The sequence below is a fragment of the Bombina bombina genome, chromosome 3 (genome assembly GCF_027579735.1).
Source record: "Bombina bombina isolate aBomBom1 chromosome 3, aBomBom1.pri, whole genome shotgun sequence".
NCBI lineage: Eukaryota > Metazoa > Chordata > Amphibia > Anura > Bombinatoridae > Bombina > Bombina bombina.
Window position 1 is genome coordinate 104,180,794 of NC_069501.1, and position 24,068 is coordinate 104,204,861.

The following is a 24,068-nucleotide window of genomic DNA, read 5'->3' on the forward strand; positions in this document are numbered from 1 at the left end:
TTCACAAGGGCTTATTAAGACTGTAGACTTTTTCTGGGCTAAATCGATTCATTATTAACACATATTTAGCCTTGAGGAATCATTTAATCTGGGTATTTTGATAAGATTATATCGGCAGGCACTTTTTTAGACACCTTATTCTTTAGGGGCTTTCCCAAATCATAGGCAGAGCCTCATTTTCGCGCCGGTGTTGCACACTTGTTTTTGAGAGGCATGGCATGCAGTCGCATGTGTGAGGAGCTCTGATACATAGAAAAGACTTTCTGACGGCGTCATTTGGTATCGTATTCCCCTTTGGGCTTGGTTGGGTCTCAGCAAAGCAGATACCAGGGACTGTAAAGGGGTTAAAGTTAAAAACGGCTCCGGTTCCGTTATTTTAAGGGTTAAAGCTTCCAAATTTGGTGTGCAATACTTTTAAGGCTTTAAGACACTGTGGTGAAATTTTGGTGAATTTTGAACAATTCCTTCATATTTTTTCGCAATTGCAGTAATAAAGTGTGTTCAGTTTAAAATTTAAAGTGACAGTAACGGTTTTATTTTAAAAAGTTTTTTGTACTTTGTTATCAAGTTTATGCCTGTTTAACATGTCTGAACTACCAGATAGACTGTGTTCTGAATGTGGGGAAGCCAGAGTTCCTTCTCATTTAAATAAATGTGATTTATGTGACAATGACAATGATGCCCAAGATGATTCCTCAAGTGAGGGGAGTAAGCATGGTACTGCATCATTCCCTCCTTCGTCTACACGAGTCTTGCCCACTCAGGAGGCCCCTGCACTTATCAGCGTAAGCGCGACTGCTCTGTTTTAGATACTGAAGAGCATGACGACGCTGATAATAATGGTTCTGAAGGGCCCCTAAACCAGTCTGATGGGGCCAGGGAGGTTTTGTCTGAGGGAGAAATTACAGATTCAGGGAACATTTCTCAACAAGCTGAACCTGATGTGATTACGTTTAAATTTAAGTTGGAACATCTCCGCGCTCTGCTTAAGGAGGTATTATCCACTCTGGATGATTGTGACAATTTGGTCATCCCAGAGAAGCTATGTAAAATGGACAAGTTCCTAGAGGTCCCGGGGCTCCCAGAAGCTTTTCCTATACCCAAGCGGGTGGCGGACATTGTAAATAAAGAATGGGAAAGGCCCGGTATTCCTTTCGTCCCTCCCCCCATATTTAAAAAATTGTTTCCTATGGTCGACCCCAGAAAGGACTTATGGCAGACAGTCCCCAAGGTCGAGGGAGCGGTTTCCACTTTAAACAAACGCACCACTATACCCATAGAAGATAGTTGTGCTTTCAAAGATCCTATGGATAAAAAATTAGAAGGTTTACTTAAAAAAATGTTTGTTCAGCAGGGTTACCTTCTACAACCAATTTCATGCATTGTCCCTGTCGCTACAGCCGCATGTTTCTGGTTCGATGAGCTGGTAAAGGCGGTCGATAGTGATTCTCCTCCTTATGAGGAGATTATGGACAGAATCAATGCTCTCAAATTGGCTAATTCTTTCACCCTAGACGCCACTTTGCAATTGGCTAGGTTAGCGGCTAAGAATTCTGGGTTTGCTATTGTGGCGCGCAGAGCGCTTTGGTTGAAATCTTGGTCAGCTGATGCGTCTTCCAAGAACAAGCTACTTAACATTCCTTTCAAGGGGAAAACGCTGTTTGGCCCTGACTTGAAAGAGATTATCTCTGATATCACTGGGGGTAAGGGCCATGCCCTTCCTCAGGATCGGCCTTTCAAGGCCAAAAATAAACCTAATTTTCGTCCCTTTCGTAGAAACGGACCAGCCCAAAGTGCTACGTCCTCTAAGCAAGAGGGTAATACTTCTCAAGCCAAGCAAGCTTGGAGACCAATGCAAGGCTGGAACAAGGGAAAGCAGGCCAAGAAACCTGCCACTGCTACCAAGACAGCATGAAATGTTGGCCCCCGATTCGGGACCGGATCTGGTGGGGGGCAGACTCTCTCTCTTCGCTCAGGCTTGGGCAAGAGATGTTCTGGATCCTTGGACACTAGAAATAGTCTCCCAAGGTTATCTTCTGGAATTCAAGGGGCTTCCCCCATGGGGGAGGTTCCACAGGTCTCAGTTGTCTTCAGACCACATAAAAAGACAGGCATTCTTACATTGTGTAGAAGACCTGTTAACAATGGGAGTGATTCATCCTGTTCCATTAGGAGAACAAGGGATGGGGTTCTACTCCAATCTGTTCATAGTTCCCAAAAAAGAGGGAACGTTCAGACCAATCTTAGATCTCAAGATCTTAAACAAGTTTCTCAAGGTTCCATCGTTCAAGATGGAAACCATTCGAACAATTCTTCCTTCCATCCAGGAAGGTCAATTCATGACCACGGTGGATTTAAAGGATGCGTATCTACATATTCCTATCCACAAGGAACATCATCGGTTCCTAAGGTTCGCATTCCTGGACAAGCATTACCAGTTCGTGGCGCTTCCTTTCGGATTAGCCACTGCTCCAAGGATTTTCACAAAGGTACTAGGGTCCCTTCTAGCTGTGCTAAGACCAAGGGGCATTGCTGTAGTACCTTACTTGGACGACATTCTGATTCAAGCGTCGTCCCTTCCTCAAGCAAAGGCTCACACGGACATCGTCCTGGCCTTTCTCAGATCTCACGGATGGAAAGTGAATGTGGAAAAGAGTTCTCTATCTCCGTCGACAAGGGTTCCCTTCTTGGGAACAATAATAGACTCCTTAGAAATGAGGATTTTTCTGACAGAGGCCAGAAAAACAAGACTTCTAGACTCTTGTCGGATACTTCATTCCGTTCCTCTTCCTTCCATAGCGCAGTGCATGGAAGTGATAGGTTTGATGGTAGCGGCAATGGACATAGTTCCTTTTGCGCGCATTCATCTAGGACCATTACAATTGTGCATGCTCAGTCAGTGGAATGGGGACTATACAGACTTGTCTCCGAGGATACAAGTAAATCAGAGGACCAGAGACTCACTCCGTTGGTGGCTGTCCCTGGACAACCTGTCACAAGGGATGACCTTCCGCAGACCAGAGTGGGTCATTGTCACGACCGACGCCAGTCTGATGGGCTGGGGCGCGGTCTGGGGATCCCTGAAAGCTCAGGGTCTTTGGTCTCGGGAAGAATCTCTTCTACCGATAAATATTCTGGAACTGAGAGCGATATTCAATGCTCTCAAGGCTTGGCCTCAGCTAGCGAGGGCCAAGTTCATACGGTTTCAATCAGACAACATGACAACTGTTGCGTACATCAACCATCAGGGGGGAACAAGGAGTTCCCTGGCGATGGAAGAAGTGACCAAAATCATTCAATGGGCGGAGTCTCACTCCTGCCACCTGTCTGCAATCCACATCCCAGGAGTGGAAAATTGGGAAGCGGATTTTCTGAGTCGTCAGACATTGCATCCGGGGGAGTGGGAACTCCATCCGGAAATCTTTGTCCAAATCACTCAACTGTGGGGCATTCCAGACATGGATCTGATGGCCTCTCGTCAGAACTTCAAAGTTCCTTGCTACGGGTCCAGATCCAGGGATCCCAAGGCGGCTCTAGTGGATGCACTAGTAGCACCTTGGACCTTCAAACTAGCTTATGTATTCCCGCCGTTTCCTCTCATCCCCAGGCTGGTAGCCAGGATCAATCAGGAGAGGGCGTCGGTGATCTTGATAGCTCCTGCGTGGCCACGCAGGACTTGGTATGCAGATCTGGTGAATATGTCATCGGCTCCACCATGGAAGCTACCTTTGAGACGAGACCTTCTTGTTCAAGGTCCGTTCGAACATCCGAATCTGGTCTCACTCCAGCTGACTGCTTGGAGATTGAACGCTTGATCTTATCGTAGCGAGGGTTCTCAGATTCTGTTATCGATACTCTTGTTCAGGCCAGAAAGCCTGTAACTAGAAAGATTTACCACAAAATTTGGAAAAAATATATCTGTTGGTGTGAATCTAAAGGATTCCCTTGGGACAAGGTTAAGATTCCTAAGATTCTATCCTTCCTTCAAGAAGGATTGGAAAAAGGATTATCTGCAAGTTCCCTGAAGGGACAGATTTCTGCCTTGTCTGTGTTACTTCACAAAAAGCTGGCAGCTGTGCCAGATGTTCAAGCCTTTGTTCAGGCTCTGGTTAGAATCAAGCCTGTTTACAAACCTTTGACTCCTCCTTGGAGTCTCAACTTAGTTCTTTCAGTTCTTCAGGGGGTTCCGTTTGAACCCTTACATTCCGTTGATATTAAGTTATTATCTTGGAAAGTTTTGTTTTTGGTTGCAATTTCTTCTGCTAGAAGAGTTTCAGAATTATCTGCTCTGCAGTGTTCTCCTCCTTATCTGGTGTTCCATGCAGATAAGGTGGTTTTACGTACTAAACCTGGTTTTCTTCCAAAAGTTGTTTCTAACAAAAACATTAACCAGGAGATTATCGTACCTTCTCTGTGCCCGAAACCAGTTTCAAAGAAGGAACGTTTGTTGCACAATTTGGATGTTGTTCGCGCTCTAAAATTCTATTTAGACGCTACAAAGGATTTTAGACAAACATCTTCCTTGTTTGTTGTTTATTCCGGTAAAAGGAGAGGTCAAAAAGCAACTTCTACCTCTCTCTCTTTTTGGATTAAAAGCATCATCAGATTGGCTTACGAGACTGCCGGACGGCAGCCTCCCGAAAGAATCACAGCTCATTCCACTAGGGCTGTGGCTTCCACATGGGCCTTCAAGAACGAGGCTTCTGTTGATCAGATATGTAGGGCAGCGACTTGGTCTTCACTGCACACTTTTACCAAATTTTACAAGTTTGATACTTTTGCTTCTTCTGAGGCTATTTTTGGGAGAAAGGTTTTGCAAGCCGTGGTGCCTTCCATCTAGGTGACCTGATTTGCTCCCTCCCATCATCCGTGTCCTAAAGCTTTGGTATTGGTTCCCACAAGTAAGGATGACGCCGTGGACCGGACACACCTATGTTGGAGAAAACAGAATTTATGTTTACCTGATAAATTACTTTCTCCAACGGTGTGTCCGGTCCACGGCCCGCCCGGGTTTTTTAATCAGGTCTGATAATTTATTTTCTTTAACTACAGTCACCACGGTATCATATGGTTTCTCCTATGCAAATATTCCTCCTTAACGTCGGTCGAATGACTGGGGTAGGCGGAGCCTAGGAGGGATCATGTGACCAGCTTTGCTGGGCTCTTTGCCATTTCCTGTTGGGGAAGAGAATATCCCACAAGTAAGGATGACGCCGTGGACCGGACACACCGTTGGAGAAAGTAATTCATCAGGTAAACATAAATTCTGTTTTTAAACAACTTTCTAATTTACTTCGTTGTCTTGATATCCTTTGTTCTAAGTTCAAGAGTGTGTACGTGTCTGCAGCACTATAAGGCAGCAGTTTTGCAACAATGTTATACATTAGCAAGAGCACTAGATGGCAGCACTATTTCCTGTTATGGAGAGCTCCAGATATGTGCACACTACCTATCTAGATATCTCTTCAACAAATAATAACATGAGAATGAAGCAAATTTGATAACAGAAGTAAATTGAAAACTATTTTAAAATTGTATTCTCTAGCTGAATCATAAAAGAAACAATTTGTGTTTCATGTCACTTTTGAAGCATTATGCAATATACATGCATAACAGTTTAAATATTGAATATAAATGCAAGGCCTGACCGCATTATATCTACAATGTTTGAAATAAAATGCATGATCATGTATAATGCACATTTGTTTAAGTATTGGATATAAATTAAAATGTAGATATTCTTGTTGGATTGTTTATTATTTTAATATAAATATATTTTTAAAATAAATATTTATGTTATAAAAGACAGTTGCATTATAATTATAGTATTACATAACCGCATGCCTGTTATGCAATAAATCAATTGTAATACTAATGCCTTTTGTAACATAAATATACAATTTAAAAAATATATTTATGTTTACAATAAAAAACACAGAAAGAAAAAATAAATACATATCTATTTGTATACAATAGTTAAAATATGCATCATACATAAAAATGCATATATTATTTTTAAAATTGAAGATAAATGTACTATTAAACACTAAGCTGCCCTAACATGGCCGAATATTTACACCTACGTCACAGCATTAGAACCGAACCGGCACTTCCAATGCTTGGGAACACCATCCGACGCAGCAGTGAGAACAAATAACATACTCCATGAGTATTATGTGAATGGCTTAGAGACCCCTCTTTTGGACTTGGCAGTGAAGATACCAGTGCAACCAGTGTTCTTCATGTTGTCTTTATATGGTATTATGTGAATGGCTTAGAGACCCCTCTTTTGGGACTTGGCAGTGAAGATATCAGTGCAACCAGCGTTCTTAATGTTGTCTTTCCCTGTGATCTTGCTTTGACATACTTGCTAACAGAGAGGGTATAGGATAATTACACAGGCAATATGGATTTCCACCTCGCCCATTTTTTCATATATGGACTGTTATTTCTAAATGGTTAATTCTGTTTATCTGCATCATAATATTTATGTAGAGCATGTTTGAGTGTTTATATATAGTTAACCTATGATAGTTTATTGCCACATTATATAGATTATGCAATTGTGTACGCTTGTGTATAGATAGATGCGCTCAATTGCTTATGGTTATAACTCACTGTCGCTATTTGTTTAAGAATATAGGGATTTTAAGCTCTATCACTACAATTTACAGATAATTCTGTTTTTATACATGATCCCCCCTTTGTCCGCCTTCTTACTGGCCTAGGCGTACTGTTAAAGGGAGAAAAGTTCTTATAAGGATATGGGTGATCTTCTTTAGAATCTCTGGTCTTCCGATGTTTCTTATTCCATCCTCATAGAAAGGAAACAAAAATGTACCACATAGTGTAACTCTGTAACACTATACAGGAGATAATGAACACTTGTATGTGATTGGGTACTCACATGGGTTGGAGCTTATAGCCAAGCTCAGGGAAATGCGCACACCCACTTTATACTGGTGGGTAAACAGTACTCTCACAAGTTAATAAAGTTAAAAGGATTTATTAAAACATATATATATATAAAAGCGTCACAAAAACTGCATATACACCATACACAGGAAAATAAAGCAGCAAAATGTCTATTGTTGCTCTAATATACGAAGCCCAATGCTGTAAGTCAGTGGATAGGAAAGCAGAAGCTTAACCGCAATACCATCCACCTTGTGACCAGCGTAGGTTGCTCCTCCCTCAGGTGTGCAGATAATTGAACAGACGCAATGCCTTATTGCGGATGCCGGCATGGTGTAGGCGCGTGAGGAGGGTTCTGTGGTCTACAGTGTTGAATGCGGCTGAGAGGTCTAGAAGGATGAGGGCGGCAGTCTCTCCTTGGTCGAGCAGGGCACGGATGTTGTCTGTGGTGGCGAGGAGGGCGGTCTCGGTGCTGTGATTGCTCTTGAAACCGGACTGGGAGGGGTCCAAGATGTGGTTGGTCTTGATGTGGTCAACAAGTTGTGCGTTGATGGCCTTCTCAATTACTTTGGCTGGAAAGGGGAGTAGAGAGATGGGACGGTAGTTTTTAGGATCTATGGGGTCAGCTGTGGGTTTCTTCAGCAGGGGTTTCAGCTCTGCATGCTTCCAGTCATCTGGGAAGGTACCAGTTTTGATGGAGCAGTTTATGGTGAGTGTGTCCTCCATGGTGAGGGGGATCCAGGTAGTCCGTAGACGGTGGCGGGTGGTGGGTTTGGGTGAGGTGGGGGTGGGTGGGTCGGCGGTGAGTGGTGAGTTCTGGAGCTCGAGGCTGTCGTAGATGTTGATGATCTTGCGGTGGAAGTAAGTAGCGATGTTGTCGCAGAGGTCCTGGGAGGATAGGATGTCGTTAGTGTCACTGTTGGGTTTGGAGAATTCCTTGATGACTGTGAACAGCTCCTTGCTGTTGTGGGTTTTGGTGTGGATTCTGTCTAGGATAGCGGTTTTCTTTGTGGTTTTTATGAGGTAGTGGTGGGTGGTGACGGTTACTTTGTAGGCGGATTTGTCTGAGGGGGACTTGCTGGATCTCCATGTCCTCTCTAATCGTCTGCAGTGGCGTTTGGAGTCCTGGAGGGTGGGGGTGAACCAGCTGGCCTTGTTGGTGGGCTGGCGGCTGGACGGTTTCTTGAGGGGGGGGGGTATTTTGCGCAGTCTGTGATCCAGCGATGTAGGTGGCGGGCGGAGGAGTTGGCGTCAGTGGAGGTCACTGGGGGGGACTTGATCAGGGTGGAGTGCAGTTGTTCTTGGGTGATGTTGTTCCAGTCTCTGCGGGGCGGGTGGTGATGCTGGAGGTGTGTGGTGGGTTTGTGAAGGAGAAGTGTATACAGTGATGGTCAGTCCAGTGGAGTTAGTTTATGTGGTTGACTGAGATGTGGTTGCCTGCGGAGAAGATCGGGTCGAGGGTGTGTCTGGCTATGTCGGTTGGCCCATTTACAAGTTGCTTCAGTCCAATGGTTCCAAGGTTTTCCAGGAGGTTAGTGGTGTTGTGGTCATTGGGGTTGTCTAGATGGAAGTTGAGGTCTCCAAAGAAGGATGTAGTCCTTTGAGGCGAGGGCGTGGGGTGCAAGGTGGTCGGTGATGGAGTCACAGAAGGTGGGACGTGGTCCTGGAGGTCTGTAGATGAGGGTGCCACGGAGGGTGGTGTTGTGGTTAACTTTGATTTTGAAGTGTAGATGTTCATAGTCTGGTGAGTGATCATCGGAGGTGGTTGTGACTTGGATGGAGTGTTTGTGGATGATGGCGATGCCTCCTTTGCTGTGGTCTTTGTGGGAGATTTTATAGCCATCGGGGATGGCGATGTCCGGTGCTGATGTGGGGTTGAGCCAGGTTTCGATGAGGAAGGCGACGTCTGGGGAGGTGGAGTCGAGCAGGTTCCAGATTTCGATGGTGTGCTTGTGGATGGAGCGGGTGTTGTGGAGGATGCAGTTGAGGTTCTCGCGGCTGTTTGAGTGAGGGATGTTTAGTAGGTTTGTGGTTGGGAGGGTGGTGAAAGAGCAGTTGTGGCAGGTGAATGGTCCTATGGTGTTCGTTGGGGATGCAAGGTGGCATGCTGATGATTTACCGATGTTGTGAGAGCGAAGGGTGCTGGTGTTATAGCGGTGGCGGGTGCGGAGGTCATGGTTCGTGGTGCTGGGTGCGGTCCAGGCGCGGACAGACTTACCTTTGGCGCGACTGCAAGTATATAGAGGTGGGAGGGGGGGAAGGGTTGGAGCAGGAAGTCAGAACAATGCAGCAGGAAGTCCAGAAGGGACTGAGAAGAAGAGCAGAGAATGCAAGTATATAGAGGTGGGAGGGGGGAAGGGTTGGAGCAGGAAGTCAGAACAATGCAGCAGGAAGTCCCAGAAGGGACTGAGAAGAAGAGCAGGGAATGCAAGTATATAGAGGTGGGAAGGGTTGGAGCAGGAAGTCAGAACAATGCAGCAGGGAGTCCCAGAAGGGACTGAGAAGAAGAGCAGAGAATGCAAGTATATAGAGGTGGGAGGGGGGAAGGGTTGGAGCAGGAAGTCAGAACAATGCAGCAGGGAGTCCCAGAAGGGACATTATAACATATTTATATATACTTCAAACAATATATTTGACTGCTAAATATTCTTTAAATTGTTAAAATAAAATTGGGATCATTGTCTCACAATATTATTAACATATATTTATGCTGCAAAAAGTTTTGCCTTTTAAATATGCTTTTAAATAAAAATGGGATCTTAGTCACACAATATGGCCATATTTAAAAAGCAAAACTTTTTGCAGCATAAATATATGTTAATAATATTGTGAGACAATTATCCCAATTTTATTTTAACAATTTAAAGAATATTTAGCAGTCAAATATATTGTTTGAAGTATATATAAATATGTTATAATGTGGACTTAAGTGTTTGGATGTGCGCCAATACTTGTTGTTGTGTTGTTTTGTTATTTTGGTCACTTTGGCAGTACTCCCACAATATGTGTGCTAATATATAAAAGGCCTTTTTTTCAACACATATCCAAGAATGCCCACCACATGGATACTCTCGACAGGAGCGAGCCTCTGGGAACGGTATCAAATAACGTAATATAATAGTAAACCTCTATATCCTGTTACCCCTTCCAGCTGCTTCCCCAACCTTCCCCTTTCTTTTTACCAAACCCCTCTTTCCTATTAAAATCTATTTATGATAAGAATCACATACGATGTAAAATTATATGTAGTTTTGTCATGATATATGCTAATAGCTTTGGTCCATTAAGGACCTGGTTTTATTTGTTTCACTTTATTAACCATGAAATAAGTACCTATGCAAATGGATAATAGAACATTCCCACTCTGCCTACCCATCCTCTACCAACAGACATTCAATTTAAGGTCCAAAAGTGGCCAAAATATCTGTCAATGGGTATGGATTGGGATGCTACTTAGCACTACGTGGAATTATAGACTCAAAGGACATTTTGAAATTTACACTGCTTATATGCCAAAATACTTGTACAGTCTATTAATGTTAATGTTGAATGGCTTATTTTGTAACCCGAGCCAAATTTGTTTATCTGATAATTCCACAATAGAGCTCTTTTGAAAATGGGGGGGGGGGGGGGAGGCCTTTTTTTCTATCAGGTGGTGTGCTTAACCAAACCCCTCCTCTGTTGTTGTACTAAATAGGGAGCTGACCAAATCCCTTTAGTTAAAGCACACCACCCAGCCCAGGTGTGTTCCAGATAATGTGATTGTGGTGTGTATATATGTATATATATATATATATATGTATATATATATATATATATATATATATATATATATATATATATATAAAGCTAGGGACTTTCATTCTGAGCAGACATGGTTTGAGACATAGTACTGCAGTGTTGGAATTCTGTATATGGATATTAGAATCGAATGACTCAGCCCAGCTAAGCTAAACTGATTAGTGTTAGGACCAGTCTATTTTGGGACACCTTATAAGTGGTGACTGGCTTAGCAGAATATGGCCAAAATGTGTGACCAAGATCCCATTTTTTATTTAAAAGCATATTTAAAAAGCAAAACTTTTTGCAGCATAAATATATGTTAATAATATTGTGAGAAAATGATCCCAATTTTATTTTAACAATTTAAAGAATATTTAGCAGTCAAATATATTGTTTGAAGTATATATAAATATGTTATGTGGACTTAAGTGTTTGGATGTGTGCCAATACTTGTTGTTGTGTTATATAGTCATCTACATGTATATCTAAAAATGCTGCCTTCGCTGTGCTAGGTTCTCATGCCGTGTCTGACGGCGTGAGCAAGAGGCTCTCATTGGAGCCTATGGAAGCGCGCTCTTGTGAGCGCAATGTTTCCTAGCAATGCTAACGCGAGCTTGTGTTTGCATTGTGCTCAACTTGTAATACCAGCGCACATTAGCGATTCACTTGTAAACTGGCCCCATGTGTTTAACATAAAATACCCTACTAAATTAGAACATAAAGGTTTTCCTAAGGTCCCTTCATCTCTGCAAATGTTACATTCTATAAATAATAATAATAAAATGCACTTAGTTTTAAAGACGAGAATGAAAGCAGCACAAACTTTGTATATGTTAAACAGGTTACTCCACAATTCTCTTTGCCTAAAAAAGGGGCGTGGCTTCTGTTACATAACCTGATATTTTTAAAAATACAAGAGAGAACATGTAGACACTAAATGGGAACAAGTAGACACTAAATGGTAACACGTAGACACTAAATGGGTGTCTACAAAAAAAGACAGGGATTGCAGCATACAGTAATTTCAAAATGTATTAGTCGCAAAATGCAATATTTTATAGTGCACACCTTTAATGATCAAACACAATGAGAATTAGCCCAGTGTACAGAAAGTAAAAACGATCTTACAGAAAACAGAATAGGTCAGCTCAACCTGAATGTATAAGAACAATGACAATTGGAATTCCCAGCAACACCTCCACTAGAGGGTGGCTTTGCTGCTAAGGCGAAAAACTGCCACCATAGGGATCCTTGAGGGGTTATGCTTGAAATTCATCACAGCATATATACAGTTATCCAAGATTGGAGAAAAGGTAGTAAATTCAAGTTATTTTTGCTAGACAGAATCGTAACCAGCAACACCTCCACTAGAGGATAGCTTCGCTACTGGAGCGAATAATTGCCACCTTAGTGATCCTTGAGGATCTATGCTGGGATGTATATAACAGCATATATGCAATATGTCAGCAATATACATACAGACTGTTAATGGTAAGTGAAGTGATGTGGGGCTTGTGCAACACCTACCCCAGAGGGCACCACTACATCTGCAGTTATTCTAAGGTATCATGGAAAATACGTTGTTAGGATCTATGTGCACCCCCAAAACTATCAGATCACTACCAGTACAAATAGATTAAACATTTGCTTAACAAACTGTGCCGTTTACAACTTTACACCTAACGTATGGTGTCCTTAGCAATGTCATTTGGTGATACCCGCATCATGAGATCATAATTTGGTGATACCCGCATATGAGAGCATAATTTGGTGATACTCGCATCATGAGAGCATAAAGACAGGCAAGAACTTTCTCACACACTGTCCATAAATTGCTTGCAAAGTGTGCTGCTCTTCTTAGAATGATGTGTTTATATATTTGCCACCATAGCAAGTCCCTTAAAACTCCACAGGAGGACTGTCAGGTATAGAGGTAACTACCAGGAACCAGGTATCCTTCAAAAACGGCATCAGAAGTGATCAGCAATGACAAAGTGCGGCCGGAAAAGAAGGGGTGTTCATCCGTCCGGTGTTCTATCGAGAACTCCAATACATCGAAAACTCCAATCTGATGTCACTTCTGGTGATTTCATTCATCTGATTGGTTCGTGTCCAGTGAGTGACAGGATTCACAACCAATCAAATGGGCACTGTAATTGCCTATTTTCACTATCTATTTTGCCTCCACCTGGGGGGGTTCAAGGCAAAGCCCCCTTTAAAACCTCATTCCCCAAGGTTTACTTGGGGTGTATGCCAGAGGATCGGCAGTGCGCCCCCCAGACAGAGGCAAAACAGATATTAAAATAGAAGAGGCACTGGAAGTGACGTCAAAATGGAGTTTTTGAGGAACTGGAGTTCTCGACAGAACACCAGCCATAATGGTATCCAGTTAAGCCGGCCGTTCTGTGACATCACTGCTGATGCGCGTTTCACCCCATGTGACTACCGCATCATTGGGACTTCCTCAGGCCAAACATTTGTTTGCTGATCACTTCTGATGCCGTTTTTTTTTTTTTAACTATGGATAATCAGTTTAATCTCATTTTAACGCTTGACAACTACAATAAGCCCTTTACATCTGCCAAGGGGTTAAAAGGTTAGAAGTACAACTATATAATACAGCTAAATTAGTTAATTGCGCAATGGTGTATAATGATACAAACCTTTAAAAGCAATTGCAGCATTGTTAATGAGCACGTCAATCCCCCCGTACTTCTTCTTGAAGAAATCTCTAATGTTCCCGATACTCTGGAGGTCGTTGATGTCCAGCTGATGAAAGTGAGCTGACAATCCTTCCTTGTCCTTTAGATCCTTCACGGCCTCCTGCCCCAGCTTGGGGTTAATGGCTGTCAGATACACATCCCCCTGGAAATTCTTGCACAGGGATCTCACTATGGCAAACCCTATGCCCTTGTTACTGCCTGTCACTACCGCTACTCTAGTGCCAGCCATACTACAGAACAAAGCTAGAAGCTACTGGGCACCTGAAGCAGGGAACTTGTATTTGTTGCCACAAGAATAAAACTGCAGGACTCCACCCCAAAGAGCAAGGCTGAGGAAACGCCGTCTCAAAACAGTCATAAGTAGGCCCAGCCCGTTGTGGTTTGAGTTATGTTATGTCGCCATCTACTGTCTATAGAGAAAACTGAACAACAAAATGTTACATAAAACATGTGTGCGCAATGGAATATATTGTATTTCTGTGATTTTGATTTTTTTGCATAACCAACACTGTTATATTAATACACTTTTTACCTCTGTGATTACCTAGTATCTAAACATCTTCTGACAGCCTCTGATCACGTGACTTTTTATTTATTATTATCTATTGACTTGCATTTTAGCCAATTAGTGCTGTGTTGTGCGGACTCTTAAATAACTCCACGGGTGTGAACATGTTATCTATATGGCCCACATGAACTAGCAGTCTCCTGTTGTGAAAAGCAAATAAAAAGCATGTGATAAGAGGCTGTCTGTATTGGCTTTAAAAAAAGGAAGTAAAAAAGGTGTGGAACCAGTGGTTGATGAAAATAAAAAGTATTTTATTTATTTAAACAATTAAAAGCATGAAAGCATCCCAAGGTGAAAAAATGGGAGTAGCACCAATGCTAACATGTTTCGGCCCTCAGGTCGTAGTCATAGCATTCCCAAGTGGACATATATGCATATACATTACTAGATGCAACAGGTTAACTTCGGATGTTGGAGGGGGTGAGGAGGTTTACACATAAGTCCTGGGTCTAACAAGTGACTTGTTAGACACTTCTGCACTTTCTCTTGGCTTAGAAACAGGCAGAAATTTAGAGGTTTAAATGTTATAAAGTATATTAATATAACTGTGTTGGTTGTGTGTGGGATTGAGAGGTGGGAGGGGCCCTAAGCTGGAGGATTTTTTTTTAAAGGGACAGGGAGGGATGGGGCAGCTACCCTATGGAAAAGTGGGTGAGTGGGCCCTAAAATAAAGATTGCGGGTGGGGGGACGACGACACTATGCTACGAAAAAGTAAAACTTTTTTTTTATAATAAATTAAAAAAAAAAAAAAAAAAGTGTTTATTTTTTTTATTGGCAGACTGTCTGCCAGTACTTAAGATGGGGTGACCAGTGTGGTGGGGTGGGAAAAGAGCCGTTTAGGTGGGATCAGGGGCTGGGGAGTGTCAGGTAGGAGGCCACACTAAAGCTAACATTAACCTTTTAAGCTACCTAATTAACCCCTTCACTGTGTGGTGCGCAGCTGCAATTAGTGGCCTTCTAATTACCAAAAATGTGTCTGCTATTTCTGAACAAAGGGCATCTCAGATAAACTTTTACAAACATTTGTGCCATGATTGCACAAGCAGTATGTAAATAATTTCTGTGAGAAACCCAAAGTTTGTGAAAAAAGTACCAAAGGAAGAAGCTACTGCTCTAGTGGAATGAGCCGTTATCCTCTCAGGAGGCTGATGTCCTGCTGTTTCGTAAGCTAAGCGGATGACACTCCTCAACCAGAAAGATAGGGAAGTCGTAGTAGCCTTCAGCCCCTTACGCTTCCCTGAATAGACAACAAATAAAGAGGAAGATTGTCTAAATTCCTTGGTAGCTTGAAGATAAAACTTCAAGGCTGAACCACCTCCAAATTGTGAAGCAAACATCCCTTTGATGAAGAAGGATTAGGACATAAGGAAGGAACAACAATCTATTGATTGATCTTGCGATCTGACTCTACCTTAGGAAGAAAACCTAAATTTAGTACGTAAAACTGCCTTATCTGCATGAAAAACAAGATAAAGGGGCTCACTTCGCAATGCAGACATTTCAGAGACTCTGCGTGCAGAGACTATAGCCAACAAAAAGAGAACCTTCCAAGATAACAATTTAATGTCAACAGAATGCATAGGTTCAAACTGAGCCTGCTGCAAAACAAGGAGGAGCCCCAGATCTAAACACAGATCTGATCCTTAACAAAGGACTGCACATCTGGAAGCTCAGCCAGCCAGTCTCTTGTGCAGTAAAACCGAAAGGGCCGAAATCTGTCCCCTCAGGGAACTGGCCGACAGACCCTTCTCCAGTTCATTCTGGAGTAAATATAATATTCTGGCAACCTTAACCTTGTGCCAGGAAAACCGAACCTTCTTCACACCAGTACAAGTAGGTCCTCCACACTTTATGGTAGAAATGCAGCGTAACTGATTTAAGAGCTTGAATAAGAGTATCAATAACACTCTCAGAGAAACCCCTCTTGGCTAAGACTAAGCATTCAATCTCCAGGCCTCAGAGAAGCAAGATTTTGATGAACAAACGGACCTTGTATCAGCAGATCTCTGTGACAAGGTAACTTCCATGGCAGATATGAGGACATCCCCACCAGATCCGCAAACCACATTCTTCACAGCCACGAAGGAGCAATCAGGAAAACCAATGCCTGTCCTGTTTGATGCAGGCCACTACACAAGGAAGGAGCGGTAATGGAGGAAAAATATATGAGTTTGAACCTCTATGGCACTGCTAGTGCATCTATTAGCTCCGCTTGAGGATCCCTCGACCTTGACCCATACATGGACAATTTGGCATTGAGACGGGAGGCCATGAGATCTATCTCCGTGTTCCCAACTTCCTGCACATCCCTACAAACACCTCAGGGGGGGAGAGACCACTACCCTGGGTAAAAGGATTGCCTGCTGAGAAAATTCGCTTCCCAGTTGTCCACACCCGGAATGTGGATCACTGACAGCGAACAGCTGTGGGCCTCCGCCCACTCCAGAATCCGAGATGCTTCCTTCATTGCTAAGGAGCTTCTCGTTCCCCCCTGATGGTTGATGTAGGCAACTGAGGTTATATTGTCTGATTGGAATCTGATAAACTGGGACGAACTCAGAAGGGGCCAAGCCTTCAAGGCATTGAAGATTGCCTGTAGTTCCAAGATATTGATCGGAAGGGAGGACTCTTCCTGAGTCCACAACCCCTGTGCCTTCCTGGCATCCCAAACAGCTCCCCATCCAGTTAGGCTTGCGTCTGTAGTCACAATCTCCCAGGATGGTTTTAAGAAGCATGTCCCTCGGGACAGATGATCTGGACAAAGCCACCAAGAGAGATTCTCTTGACCGGCTGTCTAATACAATCTGTTGTGACAGATCTGAATGATCGCCGTTCCACTGTCTCAGCATACATAGCTGTAGAGGCCTGAGACGGAATCTGGCAAAAGGAACAATGTCCATTCAGTACACCATGAGACCAATCACCTCCATAGACTTCCGGAGGACGAGACAAGCCGAAGTTAGCTTGCAACGTCTCTGGTCTGTTAGAAATATCCTCATGGATATGGAGACTATAATAGTACCCAGGAAATCCACCCTGGTACTTGGGATAAAAGAACTCTTTCCCAAGTTTATCTTTCATCTATGTGATCGAAGAAGAATGAGAAGAGACTCCAATTGTTCTTCCACAAGACGAAAGGATGGTGCCTGCACCAGAATATCGTCCAGGTACGGGGCTACTGCAATCCCTTGGGTTCTGGCAATGGCTGGAAGAGCCCCCAGAACCTTCGTAAAGATTCTTAAAGCAGTAGTTAAACCAAACGGAAGTGCAATTAACTGGAAGTGCTGATCTAGGAATGCAAACCTCAGGAACTGAAAATGTTCCTTGTGTATTGGGACATGAAGGTATGCATCCTTCAGATCTATGGTGGTCATAAACTGTCCTTTCTGAACAAGAGGAAGAATGGACCGTACATCTCCATCTTGAAAGAAGTGACGCTGAGAAACTTGTTTAAGCACTTTAGGTCCAGAATAGGGCGGAAAGTTTCCTCCTTCTTTAGGACCACGAAAAGGTTTGAATAGAACCCCAAACCTCTTTCTACGATAGGCACACCTTAGGAAAGCATCCCTCTTTTCTGGTCTGGTAGACAGGTTCAAGAGTAGGAATCTGCCCCTGGGCGGATGAGATTTGAAGCCTATCTTGTATTCCTGAGATACGACCTCCAGGACCCACGGATCCTGCACGTCCTGGAACTAAGCATCTGAAAAAAGACAGTCTGCCCCCTACGCAATCTGATCCCGGATCGGGGGCCGCACCTTCATGCCGAGTTGTTTTCGGCGGGCTTCTTAGTCTGCTTAGACTTATTCCAGGACTAAGCCGGGTTCCAAGTGCTCTTGGGTTGCTCGGGCTTGGAAGAGGATTGCAGTCGTTGGGACTTTTCAGAACGAAAATTAGAAGATTGGCGTCCCTTAGACTTGTTGTTCTTATCTTGCTGTAGGAAAGAACTCTTGCCTCCAGTAACCGTAGAAATAATAGAGTCCAGCCCTGGACCAAATAAAATCTTCCCCTTGAAGGGGAGAGAGAGGAGTCTGGACTTAAGTCATATCCACAGACCAAGACTTCAACCAGAGTGCCCGGCGGGCTAGGACCGCAAAGCCAGAGGCCTTTGCATTTAGGTCAATAATTTGCATGTTCGTATAACAAATAAAATAGCCACTTTCAGAGCTCTAATTCTGTCTTGAATATCCACGAGTGGAGTCTCCACCTTGATGAGTTCCGACAGAGTCACACCAATAGGTAGCCGCTCCAGCAACTGCAGCTGCTGGTTGAAAAAGGAAAGCCCGTATGTTGGAACATTTGTCTCAGAAAAGTTTCCATTTTCTTATCCATCGGCTCTCTGAAAGAAGAACTATCCTTTAGCAGGATAGTAGTACATTTAGCAAGCGTGGAGATAGCGCCATCCACCTTAGGAATGGAACTCCACATCTCCAGTTGAGAGTCCGGAACGGGGAACAACTTTTTAAAAGTAGACGAGGGGGAAAAGGAAGATCCAATTCTTTCCCATTCGTTAGCAATAATATTCGCCATTTTAACCAGCACAGGAAAAGTTAAAGGAACTTTCCTGTCTTTATAAACTCTGTCTAACTTCGGGATCTTGGGTTCCTCAGGCAGCGCGGCCTCTGGAATCTCTAGAGTCGACAAAACCTCCTTTAATAAAAACCACAGATGCTCCATTTTAAATCTAAAGGATGGTTCCTCCGCTGCAGGAGGCTTAGACACTGAAGTCTCCAACCCAGAAAGTTCACCCTCTGAAGCCACAGAGGTCAACTCATCATCGGATCATAACAGCTAAATCTGACAAATATTTAGATGACTCTGAGTCAGGAGAACTATGTTTATCTTTTCAATTGAGTTTGTTAGAGCGAGGTAATGCACTCAGGGCCGCAGACACCGCTGATTGTAACTGTGCGGCAAAGTACGCAGGAAGCAGGCCCCCTCTGGATGGAGGATTAGATGTGCTACGGGGAACTGCATGTGGAGTGGACAATGTAGCAAGGGTAGTAATCTCACGGGATGCAGCGTCCTGAGATGTAGACGGCTCAGAGGGACTAATAGCGCTAACAGGCTTAGCAGGCTTGTCTCCCTTTTTAGACTTTAGAAGTGTTAAGGTATATGGAACAAAATTGAGCGGGCAGGCAAACCACGGCCTCCTCAGAATATAAACAGGATAATAATTAAGGATAGGAGTACCTTCTAACATATCAGAGTCCTCCATAGCTCAGAAGGATAACAATCAAAAAGGCTCTTTATTAAAGAAAAGTAGCACCTTTATACTCCCAATGGCTGGCGCACTCACCACCTCCTAGACCCAGACAGTTAACAAAGGAATCACTCTACCCAGAAGCAGTCTGCAGTAAGGACGGAGGAAATTAACAAAGACCGTGCATGGTCATATGGTGCGCAAGACTAGACTTCCCCTGCTATTAAAAAGGGTGCGAAAGCTATTATAAGCTGTGCAACACCTCAGAAACTAAAGTGAAACCTGTTCCGCTAAAAACACAGTCTACAAGCCTAAATGAAACAACTCACACATAAAGCAGTATATCAAATGATTAACCCCAACTGCTCAATAATCCCCCGGCAGAGGATATTTAACCCTTGATCCTATCGAGGTATAAAGGAGCCACACTGTGACCCAGTATAATGTTTCCATTTTCTTTAGCATTGTAAAAGTATAAAAATTTAAACAATCTTACCTCCAGGATCCATGCTGTGGAACAGAACACAGCCTCTCAAGTGTGACAGTCTTGTAGCAGCTCTCCTGACATGGACTTGAGTGTAAAAAACCAGGCAGTGAAACTCGTCACCACTGATTGCTTGGAAGTTGTTAGTGGCAGTCTGGATGGGTTCACAGAAAGACTCTCCCTGCATCTCCAGACTAACTTTCATCAATACTCTCACTGAGCGGTAAACATGACTACTTAAAACTCCAGTCCTATCTCGAAGGGCAGATACCCTTATACAGGACTCTCCAAATCTTCTGACACTTCTCTGCCACCTCCCAACGTGACGAAAGGCAAAGAATTACTGGGGTAATGAGGAAGTGGGTGGGATATTTAAGCCTTTGGCTGGGGTGTCTTTGCCCCCTCCTGGTGGCCAGGTGTTGTATTTACCAACAGTAAGGAATGAAGCTGTGGACTATCTTAGTAAGGAAAAACAAACAAGGCTCTATTTCTGTTTAGAGTGATAGCAAAAATGCTAAAAATGCTCTGGTATTTTGGGCAAGTTTTTGACTGGAAGTCCCGGTAGTGAAAGGGTTAATGTAAGGAAATAGGATAGATGTGCATATACTAGTTTTTCAAGAAGCTTTGAGGCAAGAGGGAGTAGGGAAAGTTTTTTTTTTTTTGGACAGGTGTGATCAGTGCATGTTTTAGAGATGAGAGAAATATACCAGTGCCGAGGGAGTAGGGGGTAAGGGTAGAAGAGAGAGAGAGGGAGTAGCTGTGAGGAGATGGGGTCAAGGGGACAGGTAGTGAGGTGAGAGGACAGTATGATGGCATAAACTTCTTCAGTAACAGTGATGAAAGAGCAAAATTTACAGCAATTTGGGTTTTGGATGATTGCGAGCTTCAAAAAGGGGGGGGGTAGGATGTTGAGAGCCGATTTAGTTTCTGATTAAGTCGATTTTGTTATTGAAGTGGCTTGCAAAATCTTGAGCCGAGAGAGAAGTTGTATTAGAAGGTGGGGGTGAGTCGAGAAGAGTATTGAAAGTGAAGAACAAACATTTTTGGTTTGAAGAAAGAGTAGAGATGAGATCAGAGAAGTAATGTAGCTTATAAAAGGTTAAGGGCAGAATAGTAGGAGTTCAAGGTGAACTTGAAGTGAAGAAAGTCAGCTGAACTCTGAGATTTTCTCCAATGTCACTCAGCAATATGGGAACATCTGCATAGGTATCGTGTCAGAGGAGTATGCCAGGGCTGAGGATGAGTGTGTGATTTCCAAGCTATGGTAGGAAGGGCCAAATTGTCAAGGATCGATGTAAGGGTGGAATTATAGTGGCAGATAGATGGTCAGGGCAGGAAAAGGAGGGGATGGAAGAGAGGAGAATTGTAGGGAGCAATGTGATGTTACAAGTGAGGAGATGGTCAGAAAGAGGAAAAGGGGAGTTTGTGAAGTTTGAGAGTTTGAGTGCGCTGATAGCTAAAAAAAAAATCAGGTCATGGGAGTGACCATCTTTGTGAGTGTAAGGTTTTTTTTCCCTGCTTTGTTTGCCATGTGCTGCTGGCAGCCATTTTGCTTACCTTTTCTTGCTGAATCTGGTGCAGAGTGTGTGATGCTGCTCATTTCCTGCATGCCCTCTTATGGCCAGACTGTGGTACATCATCCGTGTGAGACAGGTTGCAGTCTCAGTATTGTGATGTAATCCCTTATTATTTAAAGGGCCTCTGTTCAGTATGCTTTGCCCTTGCGTTGTCTCAGACCTGTTTGTGAGTTTGTGTTCCTGTGTATTACCTGGCTGTCTGACGTCCCTCCTGGTTCCTGACTCGGCTCGTCTGACTACCTGCTCTGGCTTTGACTCCTGGCTTGTTATTTGACTTGTGGACTTTTTATTATTTTTTGTTATTAATAAAAGGTGTGATTATTTTTGCACTTCTCATCTCAGTCTGATTCCTGGCACGCTGACAGTGAGTGGGAGAGTCAGACCATTGTGACAGAACGAAAGAGGAAGTGAGTTGCAGAAGTTGTTTTGCAGAGGAGGCAGTGGTATTATCAACAGGGAGGTTGAAGACGACAATAATAAGGACAGGGGTGTCTGAAGAAAGAAAATAACGTACCCAGGCAGAAAAGTGATCTAGAAATTAAGTAGAGGAGCCGGGGGTGGTACATGACTGCAAAACATAGCAATTTGAGGGAAAAATAGGGTTGTATTTGTTGAAAGGTGCAACGAGAGGAAAGTAAAAATACCTACACCACCTCCTTATGTATTAACAGACCTAGGAGTGTGGCTGAAGTGGAGACCCCCATGTGACAGTGCAGCAGTGTTGTGTCTGAAGGAGAGAGCCAGGTTTTTAGTATTTAAGTTAAACATATTGCAAACTAAATTACATTAACTCAAAAACACATGTTTACATAAACAAAGTATTTCAAAATAGAAGCACAAGAAATAAAGGTTTTAAACATATTCATACACACTACTTTGTTTCCTAATATATTAAGGCTTTTTGTACATAATGAGGTGAATAAACTGCGTTTAACATTTATTGTAAATTTTATTACCATTTTATAACTTTCTTTTCGCTTACAAACTGCCCATGAGGTGAATCGGCCTCAGGGGGCAGGAAAGCCAAATACACAGGTGTCTCTGCACCTTCATCTGGAGTCTTGGGAGCATTGGGACCAGCCATATCGGTCTTTACCCATCCAGGACAACAGGCATTGAGTAAAATACCATCCCCCTTTCTCTTCTCATTTAGAAGCCGTGCTTGGATCCTGGAAAGCACTGTCACCCCAATTTTGGATACTCCATAAGCTGTGTTTGGCCAACCCTTTTCTTGGTGATCTCCATTTTTGGTATCTTTAACAAACGTCTCCATTAATTTTACCAGTTCATTTTCAGTGATAGTGTCACTGCGAAACACCTTCTGAAGTTCAGGGCTACAACGTCCCAGGGAATTAACGCTAACCATGCTGGATACGTTGACAACTCTACCTGTGAGAACAGACAGTCAAATAAGTTTTATGTAATCTTAAGAGACCTGTAGTCAAAAGTGAACGGATGAATAGTAGAGATCTTTAAATTATATATGTTTTGTTTTACATATAATTTTACACACTGCCACCCTCACTGGATCTCCTTTCCTCTAAAAGCCAGGACTATTAAAACTCATATAGGGGCTTCTTTTAAAGAGGGGGTTATATGATTTAAAACAAGGGAACATGGGGGTATCTAGGTCTTTTTGATCACATTACAGGCACATAGAAACCCCCTTCTTAAAAAAAAATGTTTTTGGTTGTTTTTTTAATATTTTTTAAAGTTTTTATACATTTTATTATCCCCAGGTGATTACTTTTCCAACAGTATCCAAAAAAATCCAGAGCACCAAGGTAGTCTTCACAATATTATACCTTTATTTTCATGACACAATGCAACGTTTCTGCCCTTCTGGCCTTATTCATGCATACAAAATAGTTTGGCCCATATGTGCATTATATAGGCCTATCAATTAACACTTAATTACATACAGATTTGTGAAGAAGTGTTTAATGCAGGATATTTACTCCACCTAGCGGCTCACAAACACTTTTAAATCTATTCTTTTTAACCTTTAATGCATTTAAAAAAATATTATTAGGCAACAACCTGATCAGTGAACTACCTTTCATTAATTTGTCTATATACATGAACTTATAGGAGAATAAAGTGTTAGAGGAAAACAAAGAAATCCATTTCTTTATTTAACGCCTTAGGGTACATGCTTTCCAACTGATGGATCCAGTAAGTTTCTCTCTGCTTCTCTCTGTCTCTTTCTCCTCTTAATTTGCCAACATGGTCTATTATTTGCCACCTAAGTTGGCTTATGTTGTGGCCCACTTGTAAGAAATGGTTGGACACAGGCGCATCTGTAATGCCACATCTTATGTTGGACTTGTGCTGATTCATCCTTTCTCTGCCCTTTCTTGTGGGCTATCCAATAAAAATTAAAGAGCACAGGCATTTTTTTAGGTACACAATAAATGTGGTGTCACATGTATAATATCCCTTTATGTTGAATGTGCGACCTGTTCTGGGGTGCACACATTCCCTCCCTTTAATCATAGGGTGGCAATTAGTGCACCCCAGGCAGGGGTAAGACCCCAAAGACCTCTGGCCTATGTATCTTTGATTTGTATTTTTAGCCGGACCTAAATCACTCCTTACCAGTTAGTCCCTGAGGTTCCTGACCCTCCTGAATGCCATTATGGGAGCATGTTGAAATGTATCCATTTCCTTATTACAGTTTTTTTTACAATATCCCAGTGTTTTTTAATCATCTTAGTAACCTCATCACCATATAGGTTATATTAGGAAGTGAATACAATTATCTTATTGTTCACATTTTGTGCCTTAGTAGTTTTAATTACTGGGCCCACATCCAAT

The 24,068-nt window shown here is 42.8% G+C and overlaps 2 protein-coding genes across 2 annotated transcripts in view; both read right to left on the bottom strand.

Annotated features, from left to right (window-relative positions):
- Positions 1–14,054, bottom strand: part of LOC128652935 (carbonyl reductase [NADPH] 1-like) — a 48,009-nt gene extending 33,955 nt beyond the window's left edge. Inside the window, exon 1 of the mRNA XM_053705947.1 lies at positions 13,362–14,054. Coding sequence (XP_053561922.1) covers positions 13,362–13,650 — 289 coding nt within the window. The 5' untranslated portion in view covers positions 13,651–14,054. The remainder of the gene's footprint in view (positions 1–13,361) is intronic.
- Positions 14,055–22,180: 8,126 nt separating this feature from the next.
- The window catches only part of LOC128652936 (carbonyl reductase [NADPH] 1-like), a 48,008-nt gene continuing 46,120 nt past the window's right edge, over positions 22,181–24,068 (bottom strand). Inside the window, exon 3 of the mRNA XM_053705948.1 lies at positions 22,181–22,640. Coding sequence (XP_053561923.1) covers positions 22,204–22,640 — 437 coding nt within the window. The 3' untranslated portion in view covers positions 22,181–22,203. The remainder of the gene's footprint in view (positions 22,641–24,068) is intronic.